Source organism: Chiloscyllium plagiosum, chromosome 11 (genome assembly GCF_004010195.1).
Source record: "Chiloscyllium plagiosum isolate BGI_BamShark_2017 chromosome 11, ASM401019v2, whole genome shotgun sequence".
Lineage (NCBI taxonomy): Eukaryota > Metazoa > Chordata > Chondrichthyes > Orectolobiformes > Hemiscylliidae > Chiloscyllium > Chiloscyllium plagiosum.
Window position 1 is genome coordinate 72249034 of NC_057720.1, and position 13330 is coordinate 72262363.

Sequence of the window (13330 nt, forward strand, 5' to 3'; positions counted from 1 at the left end):
GAATCCTGCATGTCTACAGGTAGACTACACCTAATATTTTCAGTGTTTTACATTATTCCACATCCTAAGCTTAGTTGATGCTCACTTTCATTCTCACCACCTTCTAATTTCACTTGCCATTTTCCTACTTCCTGTGACCAGCTTTACTTCCTGCCAATTTGAGCTAAGTCACAGGTTGCCACCTCTGACAAACTCATTTAAACCTTACCAACAGCACCACCAGATCTCTCTGTGAGGGTATCAGTCCCGCCCTATAAAGGTGTAATCAATCAAAGCTTGTGCAAGCACCTACCTCAGAAGTGGTCCCAGTGCCTCAATTCTGAAACCCTCCTTCCTCCACCAATTCTCCAGGCAAATGTTCAAACAATCAATCCTTCCAATCATTTGTTCACGAGCATATGATACTAGGAGTAATCCTGAGATTTGAGGCTCTGCTTTTTAATTTCCTTCCTAACTCCTGAGAATCTACTTTCAGGATCTCATCCCTTTTTTCCAACCTAGTCATTGACATCAGTTTGATGCCATGACCTCTAATTGTCTACTCTGCCCCAGAAGGATGTCCTGCAGCCATTCTGTGAAATCCCTGTCCCTACTGTCAGAGAGGCAATGCACAATTCTGGAATCTTGTTAACTGCAGCAGGAATGTCGCTATAACCCTTATATGAATCCCTACTATCCCTACTAACATTGCTCTTCCACTCATCTTCCTCGCCTGCTGAACAGCTGAGTTGTCCGTGGTACCACTGACCTGGCTCTGGCTGCAACCGCACCCCCCCCCCCCCCCAGGAACCATCATTGTCACCATTACCAAATATTAGCTTTGCCATGCTTCTGTGTCGGTTTACAATGAAAAACAGTGCACTTTAAATGAAAGTTTTTGTCATGACTGGTTACATGTGAACAGTGATCCTTTCAAAGCCACAACTCTCAGTGTAGCACTTGTATTATGTTATGTACCATATCAAACTTTCTCAAAATATATTAAGAAGGTAGCTAACACTCTAACTTTTTCTTATTTTTAAAGGCAACTGTACGGTGTTGTGTTCCGGATGCAATTTGATTGGTCAAACTATCCGTCTTGAAGTAAAGAAAACCATATCCATTCACCATAGTTAAATGCAACAGAAGAAGAAATTGTAATAATTTAACTCCACCAAATAATGGATTATTTAATGACTAAATAATAAATGTTCCAATATAGTAAAATTCTGTAAACTCAAATTCAGTAAAATAGACTCTCTCCAGCAATTCCAGCAGCAGGAAGAGAACCCCAGCTTTTAGCTGTAACAGACAGAGGAAGGAGAATTTCCACTTCCAGCTTCAAGACCCCAACAACTGCTGAAACCAAACATCCTGGTTTTGTGGAAGTGGGTAGCACAGTGGCACAGTGGTTAGCACTGCTGCCTCACAGCACCAGAAACCTGGGTTCAATTCCTACCTTGGGCAACTGTCTGTGTGGAGCTTGCACATTGTCCCTGTGTCTGTGTGGGTTTCCTCCCACAGTCCAAAAATGTGCAAGTTAGGTGAATTGGTCATGCTAAATTGCCCCCAGTGTTGGGTAAATGTAGGGGAATGGGTCTGGGTGGGTTGCACTTCAGAGGGTTGGTGTGGACTTTTTGGGCCAAAGGGCCTAGTTCCACATTGTAAGTAATCTAATCTAATAACTCCAACCATTCAGGTGGCTTCTATTGTTTCAACATAAAAACAAACCCAAGGCATCATGAGCTGTTTACTTTATCAGATTCAAATAAACAGCTTGGCACTTTTGTCTTAAAGCCTATCCTAAAAAAAAGGACAAAATGCACCTCTTAAAACCATAGAACTATCACTATTGTAATGGTCTGATTGCAACATACAAGAACAAAAGCCATTCACTTTATGCATTTTAACAAGTATTTATTTCTTGTAGCATTGCAATAAAATCAAATGTTCACTGAAATTACATAAGTAACAATATAATCAGTGAAAAGAGCTGCAGCATTAAATAATATTATGCCATTTTGCTACTAATCTCACTGCTGTGAATATTATCCTCACAAATATTTTTATACTTCACTTCAATGGATCATTTGATCATCTGGTGTTGGTGACGGCCATTACCCGGCATTCATTTGGTGCAAATGTTAATTGCTACTTATTAGTTCAAACCTAGATGTTGTCAAGTTTTGTTGCACCAGAAGACAAACTGCTTCAAATATTGCTGAATGTTGTTCAATTATCAGTGGATCTCCCCACTTCTGACCTTATGATGGAGGGAAGGTCATCAATGAAACAGCTGAAGATGGTTGGGCTTGGACATAACCCTGAGGAACTCCTGCAGTAACATCCTGGAGCTGAGGTGGTTAACTTCCAACAGCATGGAAACATAGAAACTAAGAGTAGGAATAGACCATTCAGCCCTTCAAACCTGCTCTGGCAATCTATATGATCAGGGCTGATCATCCAAATCAGTATCTTATTTTCTCCCCATACCTTTTTGATCCCTTTGGCCCTAAAAACTATATCTAACACCTTAAATGTTTTGGCATCAACCATTTTCTGTGGCAGAGAATTCCGCAGGCTCACCACTCTTAGGCTGAAGAAAGTTCTCCTCATCTCAGTCTTAAATGGCCTACCCCACATCCTTAAACTGAACTCCCCAGTCACCAGAAACATCCTTCCTGCATTTACCCTATCTGGTCTTGTTAGAATTTTATAGATTTCTGAGCCTCTCCCTTATTTTTCTATATTCCAAAGAATATTCTCCCCAATTTCTCTTCACACATTAATCCTGTCATCCCAAGAATCTATCTGGTAAACTGTTGTTGCACTCCTTCCATAGCCAGAATACCATTCTTCAGATAAGGAGACCAAAACTGCATGTAATACTTTAGGTGTCGTTTCATCAAGACCTTGCGAATTGCAGCAAGACCACCTTGCTGCTGCACTCAAATGCTTTTGCTGAGAAGGCCAACATACCATCTTTCATCTTTGTCACCTGCTGCTCTTTCATGCTTACTTTCAATGAAATGTTTACAAAGACACCATGGTCTCATTGCATCTCCCTTTTTCCATTCTATTACTATTCAGTTAATAACCTGCCTTCATATCAATCATGAGGAGAAAGCAAGGACTGCACATGCTAGAGATCAGAGTCAAAAAGTGTGGTGCTGGAAAAGCACAGCCAGTCAGGTTGCATCCAAGGAGCAGGAGAGTCGACGTTTCAAGCTTAAGCTCTTCATGACATTACTGAAGAAGACCTTATGCTCAAAACATCGACTCTCCTGCTCCTTGGATGCTACCTGACTGGCTGTGCTTTTCCAGTACCGCACCTTTTGACTTCCTATCAACCATAACCACCTTACTTAGTGCTAAGCATGACTCCAACCAACAGAGGTTTCCTCCTAATTCTCACAATGCCAATTTTACTGATGCTCCTCCACACCATTCTTGGTTAAATGCTGCTCTGGATTCAGAAACAGTCATTTCCACCTCATAGTCATTTCATGATGCCTTGAAGGATAACATTTTTCATTATTTACAATTATTTTAAAATAAAATTAATCCCCAAAATAATCCAAAGGTTACTCAAGCTATCCAAATCATTTGGTTTTTTAAAATATTCAAAATATGTTTTTGTTTAATTGGATTAAATGGTTAAATTAGTTTTGAAACCAAGAAAGTAATATAACAGAGTAACTATCTTTTAAAATGTAACTGAATCTTTCATTCTTTGAAAGCAGTTAGTTGCTATTTCTCAGAGCTTGCACTGCTACATCTTGTGCCTGTTATTGAAATAAATAATAACAAATGAATTTATTATAAATTCACCACATTTAAAATCAAATATGTTTAAGCAAGGTGATAATTAGGCAATTAGAAGTAAACAATTATATTTACCAAATCTGCTTAAATATTTTATGAAGAAAAAAAATCAATTTCAAGTTTAAACTTCCACAGAACTTTTCAAATATTATTTACTTTAGTGATCAGAGTACAGAATGTTGCTCTGCAGGTTATTGTGTAGCCCACTCCTCTTTTGCTTAACAAAATTCAATATCTTTTTAGCTGGATTCTCCTCCTGCAGTGTGTAGGACTTCCTCTCCAGCAGTGTGCCTCAACAGCCACACCTGATTCCCCGACCTGGGAAGCATTTATTATGTGCAACCAGCAGGTCACCGAAGGTGGTTGATAAAGTTGAGGATTCTTTGAAAATTGACAGATGAGTTCTGATGCCAAGAAGCCATCCGGCTTTGAGATTAATGGAACTTATATAACGTATATGGACTTCCAGAAGGAATTTGATGACGTAACACATAATTGGCTTGACATCAGATTGAAGACCATGGAGTGAATGGGACAAATTGACAAATTGGTAGGAAACAGACCAAAGGTGCATGTTTCTCCTTCTGACTTGAAGGGTGCACACAATGGTGCCTTAGGGACTGTTCTAGGACCAGCTCACCCTTAAAATTTTGAGATAATACAAAACGTAGGAGTATGTGGAGCTACAAAGAGGATAGTGATCAAGCTCAAGAAGGCATAGACAGAGCACTGGAGAAGGGGCAGAGAAGCTTTAATGCAGCAGTGCTAAGCCACACAGTTTGGCAGAAGAAACAATAAAGGGTACAATTCTAAATGGGATGCAGGAACATAAAGGTTTGGAGCTATACATTTTTTGAGTAAATGAGAAGCAAATGAGCAATTTAACTCATTGACAGACGATTTAAGATCTCAAAAAATACTTCAAAGAAAACAGCAATTTTCGGTAGTCAAGCTGGACACTCACATCTGTAACCCACTGCCTGGTCACATTAGCTAGGCCCTGGAGCAATGCTACCAGAAGATCCTTCAATTTCTCTGCACCCTTCCTGATTTGATTGTTAAAGATCAGGTGCATGGGACTGAAGTACAAATTTAAGTTCAGGAGCAGGCTCTCCAAATAATAAGAGTAGACTTGGTATTGAAAATGGCAGGGCAACTTGAGAATGTGATTCCAAAGACCTACAGAGTCCTGAAATTAATAAGCAGAGGCATAGAGTGCAAAAGCAAGGAAGTTGTGATGAACTTGTTTTTCAGAAACCTGGTTCTGCCTGTATTAGAAAAGTATGTGCAAATCTGGGTACCACACTTCAGGAAGGATGTGCAACTGTAGAGAATGCAGAAAAGATTTACAAAAATGGTTCCAGTGATGAGGAACTTCAGGGTCCATGGATAGACTAGTCAAATTGATATTAGTCATCTTAGAGAATGAAGACTGAAAGGACACCAGATTGAAGTGTTCAAAGGTTCAAGGGGTTTATACACGGAGAGAAATTGGTTCTAATGACAGAAAGGTCAAATACTGGATAACTCAACTTTAAAGTGATTGGTGATAAACCAAGATGACACGAGGAATAGCCTTTTTACGCAGCTATGAATTGTAATGATCAGCCTGAAACATTGTTGGAGATAAACTCAACCACTGTTTTCTGAAAGAAATTAAATGAGCAGTGTAAACAAATAAGAATTGGAGGAATACAGGGAAAGGGCAAAGAAGTAGGACTAGTTAAAGTTCTCTTCCAGAGAGCCAGCCTGGACTTGATGGGCTGAATTGCCTTTGCCTGTACTGTCACTATTTTGATTTTGCAGTGAGTGGCTAATCTCTTGTCTACCCTCTCTCTATCACAAGACACATGAGGAGTGTGGTGGGAAAACTCATCACTAGCCTTGAACACTCAAAAACCCAACAGGGCATCCATTGGTTTGTGATGTGGAGTGATACCAACAGTGTGTGTTCAATTCCCATACTAGCTGAAGGAATCTCCTTCTCAACCTCTCCGCTCACATGAGGCATGGTAACCCACTCTGAGAGTGCAGCACTATGGTCCAGTAGGACTATGGCAACTTTACCTTTTTAGTGATGTATACATGAAATCAATGACTGCGAATTTAATTGAGAAAGGAAGAAACATTATAATGATATGAGGTAAATTGCTAGTTAAAATCGAATTTTACTTGGAGAGAGACCTTGCTGAATTCTGACAAGAGTATATACCTGCATATCCTTGTAAAATAAACTCTAATAACTGAACCAAAAATTCAAAGTAGTTGTTTATGACACAACAGAATGTTATGATTATGCATTTACAATATCTTACCTTTTCAGTTTTCCAAATTTTATGTCATCTTCTCAAATGTCATCTTGAAAATCTTGCTAAATGTGACATTAAAAATGATCTACAATGGGAACAAATCAATATATTAAGAAGATCCCTTCTATACAAACAAACATGCACTAACAGGTATATGGTAAATGAGAGGAAAACACAGGCTGTAAAAGCAAAGGAATGTGCATTTTGTTGTAAAGTACAAAAGCTAAATAATTTTAGATGCTGGAAAACCTGAAATTTAAATAAATAGGAATACTCAGCAAATCAGCCAGTGTCTGTGGAGATAAACAATCTGATGAAGGATTGTCAACATAGAACCATAATTTGGATTTTCTTTACAAATGCTGCCTGACTGATTTTTATTTTTAGCATTCCATTTTTCTCATTTGAATTTTATCATGTGTTTTGTCTTTCAGATATCCCAAAGTGTTTTGCGGTCAATTAGTTACAAATAAAGTCCATAGTGTTTTCTAGCTAAATATGAGTCAACTTAGTGCGGTCTTAAAAATAGAAAATGTATTTTTTGTAACAAATACAGAGAATGTTGGAGAAACTGAGCAGGTCTGGCAACACCTGTGGAGAGAGAAACAGAGTTAAGGTTAGATTTCAACTCTTGCTGAGTTCCTCCAGCATTCTGTGTTTGTTTCAGATTTCAAGCATTGGTAGTAATTTTGCTTTTACTCCTCTGTTTTTGTGGTGTTGGGTAAAGAAGAAATATTGAAGAGTCAGAGAATTCTCCTTTTTTTTGAATGGCGTTTATGGATCTTTTATGTCTATGTTAGAAAGTAGAGAAGTGTTGAATTAATATTTCATTTGAATGATGAACTCTCCCAGTGGCTCAATAGTTAGCATTGCTGCCTCACGGTACCAGGGTCCCAGGTTCAATTCCAGCCTTGGGTGACTGCCTGTGTGGAGTTTGCACATTCTCCCTGTGTCTGCGTGGGTTTCTTCCGGGTGCTCCGGTTTCCTCCCGCAGTTTAAAGATGTGCAGATCATGTGAATTGGTCATGCTAAATTGCCCATATTGCTAGGTGCCTCAGTCAGAGGAAAATGGGTCCAGGTGGGTTACTCTTTGGAGGGTCAGTGTGGACTGGTTGGGCCAAAGGGCCTGTTTCCACACTGTAGGGAATCTAATCTAATAAATACACCTAGGGAAGCATGTAGTATAGACACTTTACCTCTCGCGCAGCAGTACTGCAGATAATGCCCAAGGAGAACCCTTCTCAGAGCTGCCAATAGAACAAGAGATTCAAGTTGCAGACCAGGATTCTACCAAATTAGTTTTGAGGCATGAATTTAACCATTGTATGCAGTTTCCATGAGAATTGAATAAGCTGAATGAGCAGCGGGATCTTGGTGTCCATGTACACAGGTCTCTGAAAGTTGCCATCCAGGTAAATAGTGCAGTAATGAAGGCATATGGCATACTGGTTTTAATTGGTAGAGGAATTGAGTTCCGGAGCCCTGAGGTCATGTTGCAGTTGTATAAGACTCTGGTGCGGCTGCATCTGGAGTATTGTGTGCAGTTTTGGTCACTATTACGAGGGGGCATAGCTTTAAATTAAGGGGTGGTAGGTATAGGACAGATGTTAGGGGTAGATTCTTTACTCAGCGAGTCGTGAGTTCATGGAAAGCCCTGCCAGTAGCAGTGGTGGACTCTCCCTCTTTATGGGCATTTAAACGGGCATTGGATAGGCATATGGAGGATAGTGGGCTAGTGTAGGTTAGGTGGGCAAGGATCGGCACAACATCGAGGGCCAAAGGGCCTGTACTGCACTGTATTCTTCTATGTTCTATGTTCTATGAAACATCCATAGTGCCTAAACATGCACAACAAATTTGAGTCATTGCAATCCAATCACTTCCTAGTTCTCTTTCCAGGCTGCTCAGTATGACTCCTTCCATGCCGTAGATAGGCTTCTCTTGTTCTCAGCTACATTTTCAGAAAGTATAAACTAGATTCATAGAACCAAGCTAGTTAATTAATACTCCTTCATGTCGAATTTGTCTGTAGCAAGTACAGGTTTTTGATTGCCTGAATATTTTACTGGATTTGCATGCGAACTTATTCTGTTCAATTGTTTTGTATGGGACAGAGCAAATAAAATGGCATTTTTTGTGGTGGCTTCTACGTTTGACAATGTTTCTAATCATGTGTCTCCTCACTGCTAAACCTAACTACTAACTCCACCCATTAACAGTACAAAGTCAACAGGGCAATTCCATTCTAAAATAAATCACATAAGTTGGCCGCATTGTCTTTAGCCACCTGTTCCTTTGTGTCTATGCATATTCTAAACCGTATACAGCCACCTTTGTTTACTTCTGTGAAACCTGTTTCAGTTTGTTCAATTTATTTGCTGATAATTAAGCCTTTCCTTGTTGGGATTGTGTGATCAGCAAACTTTATTATTATTTCGGGATCTCCTCTGACATTGCCCAAGATAAACTGAAGAATATGATTAACACTCAATTTTCATTTCAGCCTGAAAACTAATATTGTCTTTGGTTTTTGTGGTTCAGAAATGTAAACAAAGCCATTGATTTTAAGTAAGTAGCTAGTCCTTCAAAAAAAAGCAGTCAGTTTGTGACTTGACTATCGTCAAAATTGGCCACATTTTGTATCCCAGAAACCCACAACACTTTTTTTTAAGTTAATCTTTAAGACAAGCTGGAAGCAAAAACAAAATTATTGAAATGGAGGCACAGGTACAATTGATTGACTTCACAGTTAACCAAGGATACGGAGAAAGTGTGGATGAGATATGCTGGAGATCAGAGTCAAAAAGCCTGTGCAGCCTGTGCAATCTGACCACTCAATGCTATGTGTTTGTCCAATCTTAAGAGATTGTCTTGGCCATGGAACTGCTGTGGCCAAGCTTTGAGCAGCACTGAAAAAGTAATGACTCTGGTTCCACTACTTCTCAGTTGGTCTCTGGCAATGTTTGGAAATGTTGATCTCATTTCTGTTACAGATGGTAAAACTCTTCATCTGCCTGATGATGAAAAAAAAAGCCCACAACTGTCTCCCATCAAAAACTTTTGAATGTTAATGGACTTTTTTTCCAAATCTAGAATATGGACCTGATTTTTTAAAAAAGTAAGATGGTACGATGAAAAGGGTGGGCGGCGGAGTGAATCAGTCAATGTGCTTTTTATGCTCCATGAAATATGCACTTAGGAATATAGAGAAAGACTTGTAAGGATAATCGTGGATGGGGTTGGCTATGCTCACACACATGGCACAGACTTCTCAGTGATCATTAGGGTGTGAATACGGTTTAAATTGAAGATTGCCTGATGGACTGATATTTTTCATAGGAATCATAGAATCCCTACAGTGTGGAAACAAGTTATTTGATTCAACAAGTCCACACTGACCCTCTGAAGAGTATCCCATCCAGACGCATTCTGCTACCCTATTATTGTATATTTACCCCTGACTAATGCACCTAACCTACACATCCCTGAACACTATGGGCAATTTAGCGTGGCCAATTCATCTAACCTGCATGCTTTAGGACTGTGGGAGGAACCCAGAGCAGCCAGAGGAAACCCATGCAAACACAGGGAGAATGAGCAAGCTCCACACAGTTGCCTGAGGCTGGAATCAAACCTTGATCCCCGGCTCTGTGAGGTACCTGTCTTCACAATTTTACCCCACCTGAACCTGGTTAGATCAGATTTTAGAATGAAAGTACAACAGGGAAAACGTGTGGAGTTATTTAACTACAAAGTGGAAATTAAATGAATAGTGTATCAGTGCTGCTAAATGGAGCACTAGAGAAAGAAAATGATAACAGTAAGGATAGTTTAATTGGTTTCCAATGTGAATTTTAATTAAATATAAGTTGCAAGTAGTAAATGAGTCCAGAGTTAGGAGAACAATTTTTCACATTGCACCTAATTCTGTTCATCCATAAACCCCGTGCTCACAAACTCCTTTCCCCATTCTAGCTCTGTGAGCACCTCCAACACCATAGCCCTCAAGATGTCCACATACAACTTATTCTGGCCTTTTTGAGCTTTCCAGACTTGAACTGTTCCACTATTGGTGGCGATACCTTTAACCACTTAGGTCTTAAGCTCTGTAGTACTCTTCCTCCCTCTCTCTGCCACTTTCACTCTCTTTCCTTTCGGATGATCTTTAAAATCTACCTTTTTTTTTACAAAGTTTTTGACCATCTGGCCTCCTATTTTGTTATGTGCCTTGGTGTCAAAATTTACTTTATAATGCTCCTCTTTAGCATCTTGGGGCATTTTATTACTTTTCATTATATTGCATTTATTCAATGTCCTTTACTATTTTTAAGAAGTTAGGGCTAAGGAAGGATTAGATACATTCTAGAGAAGCATCAATGATGCATTGATAAATGACATGTAATTGCACAACAAAGATGTTAGTATATTTAGAATATCAAAATACTGTAGATACTGGAAATCTGAAATAAGAATAAAAAGGCTAAAAGAAAGTCAGATCGGGCAGTATCTGTGGAGAGAAACAAAGATAATGTTTTTGATTGATTGCCTTTCATCAACAGTTTTTGAACATCATTATTTCTGATTATTTTAATATATTGTAGTTACTTACAAAATTGTTATTTCTGCTGTCAATTCACTGGACTTTAACTTATTGTAAATCTTTTCTACTGAATATTGAATTTCATTCTGCACAGAGCAATAAGGCATTTAAAATTATAATGTGTTAAGTTCATTGATCAGATCAATGGAATGGTAGTCATCGAGTAGAATCATTATTACCCCTAAAAGGAGGCTCAGCTATTTTCTGAACTACCATGTCATACTATGTTAAAAGGCTCTGATTTCATATAGAGAGAAATATAAATCTTTCTACTTACAGAATTATCTGCAGGATATGTTAAACAGTAATCTCCAGTCACAGGATTATTATACGCTATACTGCTTTGCTCATCGCTATATTTTACATTCACAATAGCATCAGTGGATTCCTTGATGGAAAACTTCAAAATGTTGTTATGTGCCTTTCTGGTTTTCTGCACTTTAAATGCTGCATTTCCAATTCCATTCAGAGCTTTTAAGCTCAGTGTGCTGGAATCTAAAGTATCAAACCAAAATGTTTACAGACAGATCACAGAGAAATGAAACATGCAGAATTGTGAAAATAAAGTAACACTTTGTGTGACATCATCTATCAAAGAACAAAATTTACAGAATGACGCAAAACTGATGAAATAGTAGGTAGACCACATTCATTTATTCAGCTGCACATAATTTTCCCCAAACATACAGCAGTGAAACATGCTATTTGGTTTGTACATGGTTTGCTCCATACAAGTTCTTTATCACTTCCTCTGTATCTCCTTTTCACCATATCTATCTCTTCCTCTCTTCCTTGTGTATTTATCCAGATACCACTATATGCATTGGTATTAATTAGGTATTCAAATGTTTAAGGAAATTGGTCAGAATAGGTACCATTCTTGCTCATGAAAGGCATGAGAACAAAAGGTCACAGATTTGAAATAATTAGTCATAATAGCAAAAACAATGTGAGAAAGCTTATCACGTTGTGATTTAATGAGGACCTGGAATGCAATGCCAGACAGTGTCACAGGCATATTCAATTGATGGATTTACAATAGAAAGGAAGGTTTATCTGAGAAGAAGCAACGTGCAGGTCTCTACAGAGAATGGCATGAAGTGAAATGCTGACTCAGCGAGCTGTTGCAGACATGATGGGCCAAATGGCTTCTTATTGCACTGTCAACTATTAAATGTACAGAATTTACAAAGATAATTCAAGATAATTCACAGTTTCTGTCAGGGATTGCTCTTGTCTAGCTTTCACTTCCCACAAGCTCATCGATCACACTCTTGATACATTTTGCAATGTAAATAGAGTCATAGAGATGTACAGCACAGAAACAGACCCTGTGGTCCAACTCGACCATGCTGATCAGATATCGTAAATTAGTTTAGTCCCATTTGCCAGCACTTGGCCCATATCCCTCTAAAACCTTCCTGCTCATATACTTATCCAGCCTTTTAAATGTTGTAATTGTCCCAGCCTCCACCACTTCCTCTGGTAGCTTCTTCCATACACTCACCACCATTTGTTAGAGAAAACTACCTCCTTAGATCTCTTTTAAATCTTTCCCTTCTCACCCTAAATCTATACTGGCTACTAATCTAATCTACAGTAACAAGAGATAGAGTAGCATATTGCTGCATGAGGAATCAGACACATGGTCCCCCAATCCACTGGTATGAGGTTCAGTGCTATCCTAGCAGCTGGAAAAGTTAAATTCAATAAATCAAGTAACCTATGGAATGAAAAGCCAGTCATGGTCAATTATTATCACGGAAGAATAGTTTTGGGCAAGCTAATAAACCTAAGGATAGACAAGTCTCTTGGCCCTAATGGAATGCATTCCAAGGGTACTAAAAGAGATGGCGGAAGAAATAGCAACTGCACTTGTGGTAACTTTCCAAAATTCGCTGGACTCTGGGGCTGCTCCAGCAGATTGGAAAACAGCAAATGCGATGCCACTGTCTAAAAAGAGCAGCAGACAAAATATGGATTGGTTAATTTGACTTCTGTAGAGGGGAAGATGCTTGAGTTCATTATCAAGTCAGAAATAGCAAGGCATGTAGATAGAAACTCTCCTTTTGGGCTGATGCAGCATGGGTTCATGAAGGCAAGGGTCATGCTTAACTAATCTTTTGGAATTCTATGAAGACATCATGAGCACGGTGGACAACAGAGACCCAGTGAATGTGGTGTGCCTGGATTTCCAAAAGGCATTTGACAAGGTGCTGCATAAGATAAGAATGCATGGCATTAGGGGTAAACTTTTAGCATGGATAGAGGATTGGTTGACTAACAGGAAGGAAAGATTAGGGTTACATGAGTGCTATTCTGGTTGGCAGTCAGTAACTAGTGCTGGAAATGTGTTGCTGGAAAAGCGCAGCAGGTCAGGCAGCATCCAGGGAACAGGAGAATCGACGTTTCGGGCATAAGCCCTTCTTCAGGAATGGGGAAAGTTTGTCCAGCAGGCTAAGATAAAAGGTAGGGAGGAGGGACTTGGGAGAGGGGCGTCGGAAATGTGATAGGTGGAAAGAGGTCAAAGTGAGGGTGATAGGTCAGACTGGGGTGGGGGCGGAGAGGTCGGGAAGAAGATTGCAGGTTAGGAAGGCGGTGCTGAATTCGATGGATT

At 39.3% G+C, this 13330-nt stretch overlaps 1 protein-coding gene across 1 annotated transcript in view; it reads right to left on the reverse strand.

Moving 5' to 3' along the window:
- Window positions 1-3688: 3688 nt before the first annotated feature.
- The window catches only part of LOC122554561 (complement factor H-like), a 93257-nt gene continuing 83615 nt past the window's right edge, over window positions 3689-13330 (reverse strand). The window contains exons 15-17 of the mRNA XM_043699802.1: window positions 10991-11208; window positions 6120-6198; window positions 3689-3764 (exon numbers count right to left, since the gene is read on the reverse strand). Coding sequence (XP_043555737.1) covers window positions 6139-6198; window positions 10991-11208 — 278 coding nt within the window. The 3' untranslated portion in view covers window positions 3689-3764; window positions 6120-6138. The remainder of the gene's footprint in view (window positions 3765-6119; window positions 6199-10990; window positions 11209-13330) is intronic.